The sequence below is a fragment of the Ylistrum balloti genome, unplaced genomic scaffold, assembly GCF_031769215.1.
Source record: "Ylistrum balloti isolate Yb309-2 unplaced genomic scaffold, AGI_CSIRO_Ybal_v1 Utg369882, whole genome shotgun sequence".
NCBI classification, from domain to species: domain Eukaryota; kingdom Metazoa; phylum Mollusca; class Bivalvia; order Pectinida; family Pectinidae; genus Ylistrum; species Ylistrum balloti.
The window spans coordinates 26,028-41,367 of record NW_026782019.1 but is presented as its reverse complement, the minus strand read 5'-3'; the positions used below and the strand labels follow the sequence as shown (position 1 = coordinate 41,367).

Genomic DNA, 15,340 nt, shown 5'->3' with positions numbered 1-15,340 from the left:
GTCACTTTTACTTCGGTGTGATTTTTTTATGTTCAAACGCGTCATAAACTGAGAAGAAAAATCCTCTATTTTCCCTGTGTCACACGATGTGTTTATTTGAAGTAAAAAAGAGGCATATTCATGTAACAACAAACTGTTATATTTCTTCTGGATCCTGGGCGCGTTCACTTAAACACACAACATTGTCCAATTTCCCTCATTCCATTTCCTCACGTTTTTCTCGTCATGTGTCTCCAGAATTCTGTGCTAATAAAATAGAATTTAAGCGAGTGCATTGTTCCTTATTATTGCTTTTTTACGCGTTTGATACTCTATCAAAGCCTGGTCGTAATTTGCGAAGGAGTGCCTGAGGAGTTCAAGTCGAAATTGTCGGATACATGTTGTAACGCTGACAAGCTGTATTTTATGATCGTTTAAAATGCAAGCCTGTTTAACTGTTCTTGCGTCAATACTTTATATACTGAGACTCGTTGTCCTTCAAATCATCACTATATCAGACGATATTGCTCAACTATTGCAACCGATATAAGATATAATTTTACCACTAAAGTCAGGATAAAATGTGAAACAAAAGGCCGATGGCGACTGTATCGCTCAACTGCAAATTTGGAATTGGGAATGGAGTGTAGCTCTTTAAGATTCTACTTATACTGTAGAAATCTCGTTGATAACCCTTTTTGTATGGAAAACGAAGAGACTAATGAACACTATTTGTTACATTGCAGTCTTTTCTGCCTTGCTGCAATTAATCAACTAAATTGCTCTTAATCGGTATTGAAGTGTTATCAACCAATAAAACTGCATTATTTTTTTCACGTGCGCAAAATGACATCTTCAGATCGAAAAGATTTGAATTTCTTCTCATTACATACATGTCCAGGTCTTGATGTACCGAGAACGTGATATATATGCACTTAATATATATCTTAAAATTGTTTTATAGTATATCTGAACGACCCTATCCTCCTCTCTCCCTCCTCTACTCCTATAGACAATATACCATGAGTATTACTGGGTTTTTCTCTTCTCACATGTTATATTAGTTTATGTCCTTAATTTTAATTGTGTGTTCTCTAACTGGAAAGTGGTTTATATAACTTGATTCCATTTCCAATTTCAATTACGTGTTTGATGTTACTACTGATGCTATGTTAAGAAAAATGATATAAAAGTTTATAGTAACTGCAAGTTTCAATTTTCACAAAAATATTTCATTCACAAATTAAACATTTTTTTTCCAGAAAGATCAAACATTTGAATCCGAAAAAAAAAGAATTATTTTAAACGTACATACAGTGTAAGTCCTCATGAGGATTAGACCCACCAAGCATACACACAATTCAATCTTTATTCAGTCATGATTTAGATCAACAACAAACATAAAATTTGATTATTCTTACAAAAAGAGAATTTAAAAGAATTTGATTATTTCCTCTGAAAGGTCTTGCATCTGTAAAGCACTGTCAGAATAGCTCATTCCCAACAGAATAGTGATTCCTCTATTTCCCCTATTGGGTCCCGTTCTCTTGCTCCAAGTTGGGTCAGATCCCAGTTTATCTAAAACCGATTTTTCTTTACCAAAGGGTCATTCAGACCAAAGTTGGACAAAAACCAATGTGGAATTCTCCTACTGGGCCGGGACCCACCATTATACAAAATTTCCCCCATTTTCCCGATTACGTTGTTTGACCGAATGTGGTCAATATCCACTTTATCATTCATGATTGATATTGATTTGAACAGGATGAGGGGGTGGGGTTGAGGGGGGCGATGAACAATGCAGTATGCCATAAGCTCACTTAGTAGTTTGGGCAGGTGAGATAAAACAAATTAATAAATAATACACTTTGACATCCTACATACAATGACAAACAGATCGCATTATATACCACTAAGAAGCAACGAAAGGTTACCAGTTATTTACAAAATACATCGCGTTTGAAACCACAGAGAGTGGCTGAGTAGGATGTCATGCTTTTGTGTCCAGGTTAGGAAATCTCAATTAATATAACACTATCTACTGCGAAAAAATCACTGAAACGTTTAGGGGACGTAGCAAAAACAGAGGTTTCCACTTTGGGGTTGATAAATTGGCCATTAAAAAGTCGACAATATCTTGAAAATGCTAAAAAAATAAATAGTAAGAGAAATGTAATATTCAGACTCTGTATCTGTTCTACGTTGCCTCGGCAACAGAAAAATCTTGATGACATATCTATTTGTCAAATCAAATTGTTCCAATTGCCTATCGATGTTACATTGATCTTGCTTGCCTTCTTACCGCACGTGGCGTCAAACTCGTCCCTGTTATTGCCCCGTGTTTATTAAGATATCACTGATATTTTGTGGATGATAATGTGACAGAATGATAAGAGCAATTGTGTGGGGGAAACCCCACAGTTCTTAGAACTCAGATCACGGATTTTTACCAAATAAGGGTAAAAAAAGTTTCATAGGCAATATTGCTAGCTGTTTCATGACCAAACGATCTGTAAACTTGATATCGGACCAAGCAATTAAATCTGGTTGATGTTAACTTTCGACATATTGATTTTCACACATAGAAAAATGTTTTATTATCCATAATAGGTCTCTAGACTGGCATAAGCATTGTATGAGTCTATACAGAAATCAGAAGAAATTCAAACAGTTCTGTGTTCGTTAAGCAGTTGACTAAGGCACCGTCCGAATTCTACAGAATGCGACCCCGATATCGATTTGCGCATAACAACGATTAATACCAGCGCTTTTCCACAATCCTATTTCGTCAATATTGACCAGTGGGATGAATCCGTGAGGGAATCAGACACACAGCTCCTTTTCTGCGATAGAAAATTATATGTATTCCGTTCGCGAATTGATCGTACATTACAGAAAATGCCATGCAAGCCAAAATAGAATTGTGTGATTATGTGTCTCATAGCCATTAATCTGACCTGAAATTTCTGTCTGTAAAAAGGGTACGGTAACTTCACAATGGACACCAGAGACTAATTAAAATATAATTATATACGTAATGGGATGCAATCACGTGTGGTTAACATTGTAAAAATCAATTACTGGAACTGTACACGGAACAGATTACGGAAGCCGTCTGGACAGTACGTCTGTTTTACAGTGCAATCAATACCGAAACTCCGAGGAATGGGTAATCATATTAAAAAATATCGTCATTGTTTGAGTGGTTGAAAAATACACAATTGACCTATACGAACCGTTTCTATGGTATCCTATGGTCCATTACTTCAATAGTTTACTACCATTTCATTTATAGACAAATGATTGGGCTTATGTATGTGTTTCACGCAGCATGTTTGTGATCTAAGTTACGAGTTCTGAGTTCTTTTCTACAATTTGGAACTTTATCATCCTGTTTTCCGTTGTGAGACTATTTACTGTCTCGGCCATTCATTCCACATAGTATCTTACATGACTGTCGATTCACTCTGCAATTTATTATACGAGATCAATAATTTGATGAGATTGATAAATTCCATATTGCATCAGCACTGGTTTAAGATTCTATTTATCATGTAACACTTTCTGAATCTTCTGAAAAGTAAGCGACTGACTCTCCTCATAAGACTTATTTCAACTAAAACGGCACGTTTTTTTTCATTGCTTACACTCATCATTATGTGAAGTGATTAAAACATGAGTTATATATATTTATGACGTCACACTAATTTCATTATGACTTGTCTGTATGATATGAACAACAGGTCTGTTATGTCAAACAGAGTGTTCTATTACGGACATGCCTTCATATCCTAGAATGTGTTACCGTTGACTGTTCCGGACCCAATGCAATTTAAAGTTCTGTGTCAATAGATACTAATGGTATATATAGGCATATAATGTCCAAACACTCATTTTATTATCGAGTTTATTTTGAGATGCATACTCCTAATTATGTACCAGCGCCGTCTTCGGGATGCCAACGACAGCTTGGCTAAGTGACATTATCCCCTATACATATAAAGCATTATCGAAATGGACGGCAATCCACCAGACGCTCCACCTAGGGGTTATTGGTTGAGGCCATGAAGTCAGGGGTCTAATCAGCGACGAGTGTTATAAAGCGTTAAAGATACCTTGGGGAGTTATAACTTGAAACAAATGCCTCAGCAATACTGGTTTTGTATCGTTTAAAATGTCATCCTCCTTACACGGTCCTCGTGTTCACGAGTATTACCTGCCAAGCTACTTTTAGTGTATGTGTTGATAATACGTCCACCATGCCGGTAGTCTTAAATTTCTATCAAGGTCCAAGGTCGAATCGTCCTTATGTGTGTTGCACCAGGTAGTAGTTGAGCAAACTATCAGTGATATGGACATGATGTCTTGTCAATTACAAGCAAATCCGTGTCTGTATGATCAGTGTGTGCAGCTGGTTGAAATCCATGACTATGTTTGTCAGTTCGATTATTTGACTTCTGTCAACATTATTAGTTTCACCCACATCGATATTTTGGCGTCTTGAGTGGTTATCATACAGTATACGCCATACGTCACAGACAAGGTCGGATACCACCAGTTCACTATGAGGAAATCGCCGACAGTAAGCAGAATCTTAATTGAAAGTCAAATTATATTAAAGAATGGCAAATATTAATATAGGAAAGACTTACAGAGAAACGCATGAAAAAGTACAAGGAGATGATCAAGAAGGGAGTGCTGTTTCTGCGTCATCGACAACACCAACTAGGCAAATATCAGTCAACCTAGATAAGTGATGCTGTGGTCTCAAATGAAAGTATAAATAACAACAGAATCAATAGGATTGAAAAACAACCTTTTCGGGCACAAGGAAAATGCAGATTTCCTAATGTGATAATTGGTTGTGTTTGGTTGATATCGTATAACATTTTATCATCAGTTATGGTAATTTAAGGACTCCCAGTGTTAGCTCGATGTGTGTGCTAACATTGCGATATGTTCGAGCAAGTCTACTTGTGATATTGCGGTAATGATGCCTACTTAATAGTGCTATCTCACTAATGCAGGACTCCTCATCCGGTCATATTACAATGACAACGGGTGAACCAGTCGTTACACTACCATAATGATGGGATCCATTTAAAAGATTCTTGCTTGGATCAGTCACAGGATAGAGTACACGGCATTTCCTCACATTGGCAAACGCTCAAGTAGACTTAAAAAGGGGGTCAGTGTCATGGTAAACATCAGGAAGAAGAAAGAGTTTTAACAAAAACAAATTATTTAGGTACCAAAAAGCCGCCTCTTACGATCATCCAATGGACACCGCAATAACAATTCATTACTCTATCTGCAGGACAGTATATCGATCAGGACGACCCCTGCATAGTGTAATCTTCATCAATTTGCATCTTTAGCCGTCATTTGTCACCATACGTCACACAAGTAGTTGGACGACCTTTCCACCAGGCTTGACGAATATAATGTTAATTCGTGTATTTTTCCTTTTGAAATGGACGAATTTTACAGGAAATGCGTTTAAGTATCATTCACATAAGTATTGAACTGACCTCAACTGGCATTCATGGGCATAGGATAGTCAAAAATATAAGGGCAAATTCAACGAGCCGGTTAGCGTTTCATGTTGAATTTGCATTAATCCCATTCGCATTCATGGGGTATGAATGCCAACCGAAAGTTGTTAAATGCTTATATTTACCGTTTTCAATTTACATCGTGCCATAAGGGAAGACAACCTCAATTTCAGCACATTATTTGTAACATTTCTACGCTGTTCACAGTTCACGAGCTGGTATTACACAATTGACTTTAGTATGGTTACATAGAAGCAATCTCATACAATGAAGAATATAGTCATACATATGAAATCACCGTTCATCTTTATTTGAAAACAAAGTTCTTGTATCAATTCGACCATGTTATAACTGTCGCCTAAATCCTTGGTATAAAGACGTTCTAGTCATTTTAGGACGTTGAATAAGTCAGGGTTGAATTTAGATAATCTGACATCATTTACCGTAAAAGTTCTTCCTTATGTCAAAACGCTCAAGTTTTATTTTGTAAAAGAAGAGTGTAACGTAAGCTGCGGTATCTACCTTGTTGCATGTAGTGACCTGGTGACGCCAGGTAAGCCGGTCACATGACGGTGACGCCATGGTAGCCGATGACATGCCAGTGGCGCCAAGTAAGACGGTCACGTGTATTTGACATACCGGTCACCTTCAATTCCGTGAATATCCCCTCCCCCTTCATAAAATAGTACAATTTACAGTCCCTCTGTGATAATAGTTGTTGAAATTCAAACATCATATTCTGTGTAATTGGTGAGGACAACAGTGACTAGGGACATCAGCAAACCGATACCCATTAAGTACTCACAGAATATCCCGTACACCTCAGATTTTTGTATGTGACATATCCATTACCACATTGTCAAAAAATATTTCCCTATTTCTTCCATCTAGTAGGCACGTTCGATTCATTTACATCCGTCCCATGGCTCTCAGGCGCAATCAATACAAACATGGATGCGAATGTCAGCAATCCCAAAGCTCACTAAATTCTGTCGAAACGATATCGAATGATCCTGTCAGCATTTAAGCCGAACGGAAGCCAATGCAACCAATCATTTATAAATTAATCCCACAAACAATATTTACATGTCCCACAAGTATTATATATAATAATAAGAATCCTCTCTATATGCAGTCTTTAGGAGATATTGTCGTTATATGATGGCTTTGGATACCTAATGCCATAAACTCTGGCATCATGCCAGAAATTATTGGACATTTTCGAAGCAAAGACTACTGGTCTGGTTCAATCAGTGTCTGCAGAAAATTGAGTTTAGATTAAACGACAATAAGTTTAGCTATGGATGCCGTTAAATTATGAGGTGCAGCAACTTCTTATTCTAAATAATACGATATCAAAGTGATGAAATGAAAAGTTAAAGCATTATGTTAAATCAACATTTATCACAACAAATCTTTTGTATATAAGAACGAAGAAAACAGCAGCTCAAAACATTTGGCTTTGATTTCCATTGATTGACGTCATATTAAAAGATAGTGTGGTTTAAGGACGGCGTGTCGGTGTGTGCAAGAGATGTACATATTCAATTCGAGTTTTTGGGAGGTTGTGAGATGTTCGTGTAAGTCTCCCTGAGATCATGCCATAAAGCTATCATAGTGAAGCATACTGCCAAAATTCCTCAGCAGGATACCCCACATGGTCACATTATACTGAAATATGTCGGTTAAACTAACTAGGAATAAATAGATTAACACAATATCCTTTAGGTAAAGTGTACCGATTATTTGGCATTCGTTGTTACTGTCTTCCCAGCAATTACGTTATTTGTTGATGGTCCTTACTACAATTAACATAATTATCACAATTACACCAGAACCATAAGATTACATAATCCATACAGTGATTTTATTTTCCGCTTTATGTTGATAAACGAGAGTAGTAAAATGCACAACTTGGACGGAAGAAAATCGATTCTTTCATTGTTCATTTCTTCAAGGCATGCAACGAGTGTATTTCAATTATATGGTTTGTTTTATTGCAGATAAACGAACCCTGAACGGTACATGATAAAATGATGACTCAAATATTCTGATTTGCAGTAATGGCAATAATTTTTCTGAAGCCCTTTATCAGTCTTTCTAAAACAATTTAGGTCGCCGATTCCCATATTTGTTTCGGTATGAACTGAGAACCTCTTCTAATGCAGCATTAAGTTGACTTTGTTTTACTGATTTGCAATAACTGCATAAATATGTATTAAGCGTCGCACCTTGTGAATAATCAAGATAGACTTGATGAAATATATACATATTGATTTAAACTAATAATAAGGAATAAATAAATCTTTATTTATCAAACATTTTTACGATCTTCATTATCAATCAAAAGTATTAAATTTCCTTTTCTTCATACCAGTTGGTTCCGGTGTTGTTGACCATGTTCTCATTTCGGAACGTTAAATCAATTAGTTGGATTGTCCAATATTTTGCATGTTGGGTGTCGTCTCTCTCTCTCTCTCTCAACGATGTTGTTTAGTTGGTAATAAAGTTGTAACGTCATAAATGAAAACAAATGCGCATTATATTTGGAACTATAGTGATTAATCTTGTGACAGAAGATGTTAAAACGGTGTACTAATCGGCATAAAAATCAGGGAACTGACCATGTGCTTGTACAGCAAGCACGATATGTTTGCAAATTAGGTATTTTAATAATATTGTATGGTTTTGTTTACTTATTAAGGTCCTTTCAACATTAATAGTCATTTAGGACAGTTCTCCTTTCTCAGTTATGCGAATGTGTATTGTATTTGGGAGGCTTCCAACTTGTACACTTAAGGGATATTGTGATAGTACGGAAATGAATCAAGTGTTATTGGTTTTATGACAAACATAGCCATGCATAATGATATACGTTATTATCACTTAATAATATTATAGAAAGTCATCTCATCTATTGGTCTCGGATTTTCGAGGGGGAACCTGAAGGGAGAATTGTGATAGTTTGTCAATTTTTTTCCAAAACGTTTATCGATAAGTGTGCTATGAAGCTAAGCGTGCTTGATGCTGGTTAGTTTGCCTGCCGGTTTCGCTATTGTTTACCTAGTTTTCGGTTGAGAATGTGATAGTACTTATTTAGATGAAGACGCTAAAATGACGCTTACTATTCCTGGACACTTTTCTTGTCTTATTCTCCTTGAACGTTTGCAGGAGTCGCTGCGTAAATCTTTCATTTATTCATATTTTACTATAATTCTATTGAATGTGAGATTAAATTATGATTCTGTTCACATATTGGTATTTTCTTGTTGTCTTTATTGGTTCTTTATCAATTAGGTCTTGGGTTCCTTTTCTCTCCTTTCCCATACAGTTTTGTATCACTATTGAAATCTCGGTGTCAATTTTGCACTATCGCAAGGAGGCTTACACGGTCATACAGCAGCTTCCCAATCAACATGGGCAGGGAGGCCGTACGTTAGGCACTATAAAACCGAACCCATCTCTATAGAATTCAAATATGTACAACAAGGGACAAAAGGAACATATATATCTAAGGACCGGCTGAGTCAACAATCTTTAAAAATGTCAAAAGGATCAATCCAGCACCTCTAAAGAAATATCGATATCAAAACAATTTATCTTGCGCAGTTTCCCAAAAACACGCACACAACACATAAATTCATATCGCATCTCTCAAGACCACACGTTATTAAGACATTTTGTAGGATAAAGTTAATTTGGGTCTAAGAACCTATATCTTTCATTATATGAGGCGATTGATAAAAATCAAAACTGAAACCATGTTGTAAGATCTTGTGTAAACGGATTTGAATGATTCAAGGTAACTCTAAGAGCGTAAATCACAAATGTTGCGAGAGAAAAAAAAAAAATGAAAATCGGTTGTTCCAATCGGATCTTAAGCTCATTTAACACGTAATATTCATAAAGCCTGCAGACTGTAATGTATCTGGAACTTGCTGACGAACGCATCACCTTCTGTGTTTACATCGCTGCATTCCTCTCGTAAGGAGCTGACCTATGAATAATGTATTGCAAATTGCATAATTATTTATACTTCGATGGAGCTTATTCCAAGTATTAACAGAGACCCATTTGTGTTATCATATATCGTTAAAATGACACATGACTCATGTGGTTAATGACAGCTTCAGGCTATTGTCTTGTGCAAGGCGAAAGACATTATGCGCCACTATGTCGGGAAATTGCTCCTGGGTTCTGTGCAAACGACAAGGGATGTTTCAGATTTAGCGTATCTATTCGTATTTTCGTAGATTCATACTCCAACAATGCTACTGAAGATGTATTGACATGAAAGCTGTTCAATAAAATTCACATTCATATTTTTAAAAATGATATAATATGCAAATGAGAGTTCATTTTCCATTTGTCAGCCCTTGAGATTTGCTACTTCTTTTTATCCCTTTCTTTGATGTTCCCATCACAGCATTTTATCAAGTTACGGGCTTCTTATTCTTCATCGTTAGTTAATTTGCCAAAATGGCCGCCATCTACTGGCTTATGTTTGGTTATGACTTTAACTTTTCAATTATTCAGCGGATCGAGATCAGAATTTGGAACGAGTAACTGAAAGACACCCTCTACCCTCTAAAATGACAATGTGACAAAAGTGGTTATTTAATGGAGACTTCTGCTCGGTCTATATTTGTAAATTTTATTGAATTTTTGTATTTAAGGTGTAACAAGACATCTGACACACGATTGTGATGTACGCTTTCTGATTGGACAAAATGGCAGACAAGAGGTTTTCGTCACCCCTTTTTATAGGTGTACGTCAAGGTTCTCTGCCATTGTTACGTTAACAAAAAAAATGTTAAAAGTGTAGTTCAGGGTTCCACAAATCCTTTCGTATGTTGAAGTACTGTGATAAGCATCGTTTACGGTTGATTTAGTAGTATTGAAAGACTGTGTAATGAATCCCGTTACACTTAATAATTCTCTCATTATGTGTTAACACAAGTGATCGATTCTGGATTGACGTTTGAATTATATCAGCAATTACTTCACCAAACCGCATGCATGTAGCTAATGTTCAGACAAGTTGTTCTCCCTACATCTACGACAGAATGACTCAAATATTTCTTTAGAATATGTTATTCTTTGATTAGCGTGATAGACGGTTAAAGACCCGATCACATTTAACTGGAAAGGGTAAATGCTTCTTGATATAATTTCATCTTAAACTGAAAAAAATTACCCGGTATCATTTGTACGATGAGTAGTGTAGTATTTGTTTCTACATTATTTTAGTTGGATTAGAGTAGATATTATTATTACCTATATAATGACGTCACAAGTAAGATTTCGTGTTCGATTTCGGTGTCCAACTGCGCGTAATTATACTGGCCAACTGATAATGAATATACAACTCGGCTAATTCTACTCCAAGTGATGGACGGCGTTATGTCATGGAAAAGGAATGATGCCCTGTCGTCAATTGGGAATCATGTGTTCATAAATAATTCATGAATTAACGTTCACGAATATTCGTCAAATATCTCCCATCAATACATCATTAATGTTTGTAATTAACAAAATCATTAACATCCGTGATTATGCATAAGTAATTTGATAATGAAATATTCATGAATTTTGTATAGATAGATGATATTCATTAACATCCGTCAAATAGGTGGGAAAAATGTAACGACGTTTTAAAGAATTTTGACGATATGTATTTATATTTTTATAAACAAATCATAAACGTTAATATAGTGTAAGTTTCATCATTTCTTATAAAGGTCATGTTATGTGATATACAGATACAGTTTTTATAAATTTTATAGTACATTGGTGTTTTTAAACAATGTTAAAGGGGCATTCTTTCGTTCGAACATCTAAAATTTGCCCCGAATTTCACATTAATGTCTAAATGAGGATCATTCTACTAAGTGTGTCTGACGGTGATGGAATAAGAATGGAATTGAACAGAAATTACCAATGTTACGTGTAACCACTGTCTGAATACCTTGGCACGTAAATGTTCGGTCTCTCTTTCACAGCCTTCAGTTAGACATCACGTGTCAGCAAAGGCGTGGCAAAACATGGGGAATCCCCACTTTGCAACCACGTTTATGATGAAAACAGAGTTCAGTTTCAAGAATGGCGAAAACATACAAAACACCCTTATATAATGTAGTTATAAGAATTAACTGCAGTCTTCAAGTCTAAAAGTGCCATCGTCGGTCATGTGTAGTTCGTTTTCAGTTGTTATGAGTTTGTTAGTTATATAACTGAAAGTATTATAGTTATATGAAACGTATATACCCGTGTAGGTATGTAATATCAAGATTAATACTTAACCTTTATATCGATCACAGTGTTTCCATGATCGAAAATGAGCACCTTAGACTTCAATTGAAAACGGCATGACAATCGTTCTATGGCATCAGTGCAAAGTAAAAGAAAATAAAATATTGTCTGATATATCATATATGATATTGAATGGTGCTTACCATTTGTGTCTGTTGTAGAGGGCTTCATCATGTGTGGGATATTTTCCAATATAAAAAATGCTCAAACGTTATTTTGATTTAATATAAATCACATGAACTTTGTTCTCTTTCTTAGAGCTATCATTCTTCATTCAGTTTCTTTTCAACTGAGAATATCCTTTGAATATGTCCGTGCAGCAAAACTATCCTCTTTCCAATTATCCGATTCCATCTCTTTGGAGAATTGGGAAATCACTTCTTGTAAACTGATACCTAAAAGAAGAATGAATCTGTATCTTCAATACCACAGTTGATCGCTGGTTTCTCTGCACGGTACGGGTACTGTCCTGTAGTAAAGTGTGTGCCTGTTTGTATTTCAGAATTTGGGTAGCGACAGTTCCTGCTCCATGAACGCCTTTGATCTTCATGCTGTTAGTCTTCGGCAGTACCTTGCTGATAATGGGCCTAAAGTTTTGAAATAATCCTAGATTTTCATGGAAGCCGTCCATGTGTTCTAGTGGATGTGTTTTCCAGAAGCGCCTCAAGATTTCCGTCTGATATTTGCCCACAAAATACGTTTTGTTGCATTCGACAGAGCCTAGAACAGTACCTAAAGAATCATCATGTCTTGTCTTGAAACAATCCAGCCCATCACCAGTGGTAACGTCTAGAAAAAACCTAGAACATCACAACAGCTTGAACCTAGCCAATCAACAGTGTTAACGTCGAGAACAACATCTCGAGCAGAACAACAGTTTGGTCTCAGCCCATTACCAGCGGTACGTAACGTCTAGAACAAAAATCTAGGGCAGAACAACAGTTTGGTTCTAGCACATAACCAGTGGTGACGTTTAGAAAAAATCCTCGGAAATTACAACAACTAGACCCCAACCCATCAACTGTGGTAACGTTTAGAACATAACCTATGACATCACAACAGCTTGTCTGGAACATTTCCAGCCTATCACTTGTTTTGCTATGAATACACCGAATCACATAGTGACCTAAATGTCTGGTAGTTAACAAATGAGTATTTCAGTGAGTGAAAGGACATATTCAAGAACGAAGGCAGCCATAGTACTATTTAAGTTTATTCATTAACATAGATACGACGGGAAATGTGCCGTAATAATTATCAGTAGAAGGGACATGTACAAACTGTAGTCTGGGGAAAAGACTTTGTTGTTCTTTGCTAGTAATGGAAACAAAAATCACTTCAAGAAAACCAAAGAAGGCATGCTTAAAATACGGCTTTTTGGAAGCTTCCCGTGTTTCAGTTACAGAAAACACTTTAATTAACACCCGGGGAAAGAAACTGATGCCATATTGCTCCTAACTACTCCAATACAAGTTACTATATATGATGTTCAAACTAAAACAGGAAAATACCAACATGTCAACACAATCATTATCCAAACTCAAATTCAATAAAACTAAGGCAAAAAGGAACAAAAAAAATATCACAGAGACTCCCGAAAAAGTACAAAGATAAGGAGACAAGGTGTTCCTTTGTCATAACTAATTTCTGGAAAGAAAACTTTTTAATGTTGATGGTAGTAAATAGACTTAATGACGTAATGTCTTCGTCAGTTATCAACTGATTGAAAGTAAAAGTAATTATCTGTGACAGCAAGCGGATTCGCAAGCAACCAACACTATATACATACCATTCATGTCTCTCACCTTTCAAGTCTCAACGTCAAATTTCCTGACACTCCTAATACTAACCAACCTTATCAGAATGTGGTTAAAAGTCTAGATCGCACTCAGTCGTAATTTATTTGGCATATGTTGTTGAATCTACGTGCATGTGCATGAATATTTCCTGTTTGTAGTACAGAAGTAAATGAGAAAATGAATTATTTAACCATATCTGTACTTCAATACACATTATTTGTTGATGCTGAAATAAACATGGCCACTGCTATGATATAAAGTAAAGTTAAGATAGATTATTTTGTTTCCTATTAACGCCTTTGCGAATTATGCAATAAAAGAACTATCGTATGTTTGAATTACGAGGACTTTTGTATCCATTGTTGAAAGTGTGATGATGCACAATCACGACTTTTATTATTCATGGTATTAATTTGTGTCCCTGCGATTGCAATCTCCATTTAGATTTTGACACGTAATTCAATCACTTCGCCTCACTTCTATGTCTTTTGTACAATCTCGAGATTGCAGATGGTAGACAGTTCAGGTGAACTACTTGTCCCCTACTCTTGCCGTAACCCTACATTTACTTCATGGACCTGACGTTCTTCTGAAAACATCTTATATAGGAAAATTAGAAATTGAGAAATCTATTGAATATGGTTCTACTACAGTTTCTATATTTTGACATGTCTTTATATCACTTTTTATGCCACGTTTACCTCCTAGGATGAAAATGTTGATACCTTAGCATCACGCATGAGTGTTAGAAGGACGAAATAGCTATATGATGCAGTTAAATATATTGTTTGGCTCTGCTGTGTATGGTTCTTTTAAATGTATTTAAAGTTGGTATTCACCTGTGTGTCTTTTCACAATCACTTAATTTAAGTTAATGACGTAGCTCAAAAGATACTTTTGACAGAAATGCTTAATATACAATCACGGACTGCCACTAGTCTCTAAGATTCCAACGTTATCAAGTAAAAAGCTTGATTAAAAATTATCATTACTTTCAGGTTATGAAAACAATGGAAACTTAGAGAGAGAGAAACATTTTCTCCATCCTTGCATTTCTGATAATATAATCTCGTTCACAAATCGATGCCATATATATTATATGTTCACCGCTACTATTTACGTATCATATCTATCAGATTCACAGCCTGTTTTACACGTGTATAGCCCAGTATAGAAATATATTTTAAGAGTAAGACTCAAATCTTTACCGTTCACATGTCCTAACATATTATGACGCAGCGGATAATGTTCTTTGCAACGAATGGCTTGCCGCGTCTGAACGGTTTTAGGTGAAAAGGAAATAACTAAAATCCAGTTATTATATGAAAGACACCCCTCTCTTAATGTCGTTTTATTAATAAGAACATCAGCCGAAAGAAGCTTGCCTTCGCTCATCTTCGACAAGACTGCAATCTTCTGAAAAAGATAAGAAAAGGTAAATAAAAAATGATAACAAAGCAAGAAATAAACTTCAATATGTAGCATCATAAATAGATACTGTATAGTTCATTGTTTGACTCTACTGTATCTCAATTTATGTTTGCATTTACAGGTGTTGTACACCCTTTTTTTCACCATTGCCTTTCGTTTTTTTTTTTTTTTTTTTTGATAATGCAAGATTTATGAAATGAAAATGTTTCTTAACCAATCAATATATCAGAAAATGGATATCATAAACACCATTCTCTTTTATCA

The 15,340-nt window shown here is 35.8% G+C and overlaps 1 protein-coding gene across 4 annotated transcripts in view; it reads right to left on the bottom strand.

Moving 5' to 3' along the window:
• Positions 1-12,834, bottom strand: part of LOC132546288 (sodium-dependent glucose transporter 1B-like) — a 51,275-nt gene extending 38,441 nt beyond the window's left edge. For all 4 annotated transcript variants that reach the window (XM_060209999.1, XM_060210000.1, XM_060210001.1 and 1 more), the window contains exon 1: positions 11,990-12,834. Coding sequence is in view for 1 of the 4 variants with exons in the window: in XM_060210002.1 (XP_060065985.1) it covers positions 11,990-11,992 (3 nt within the window). In the remaining 3 variants the exon portion in view is untranslated. The remainder of the gene's footprint in view (positions 1-11,989) is intronic.
• Positions 12,835-15,340: the final 2,506 nt, after the last annotated feature.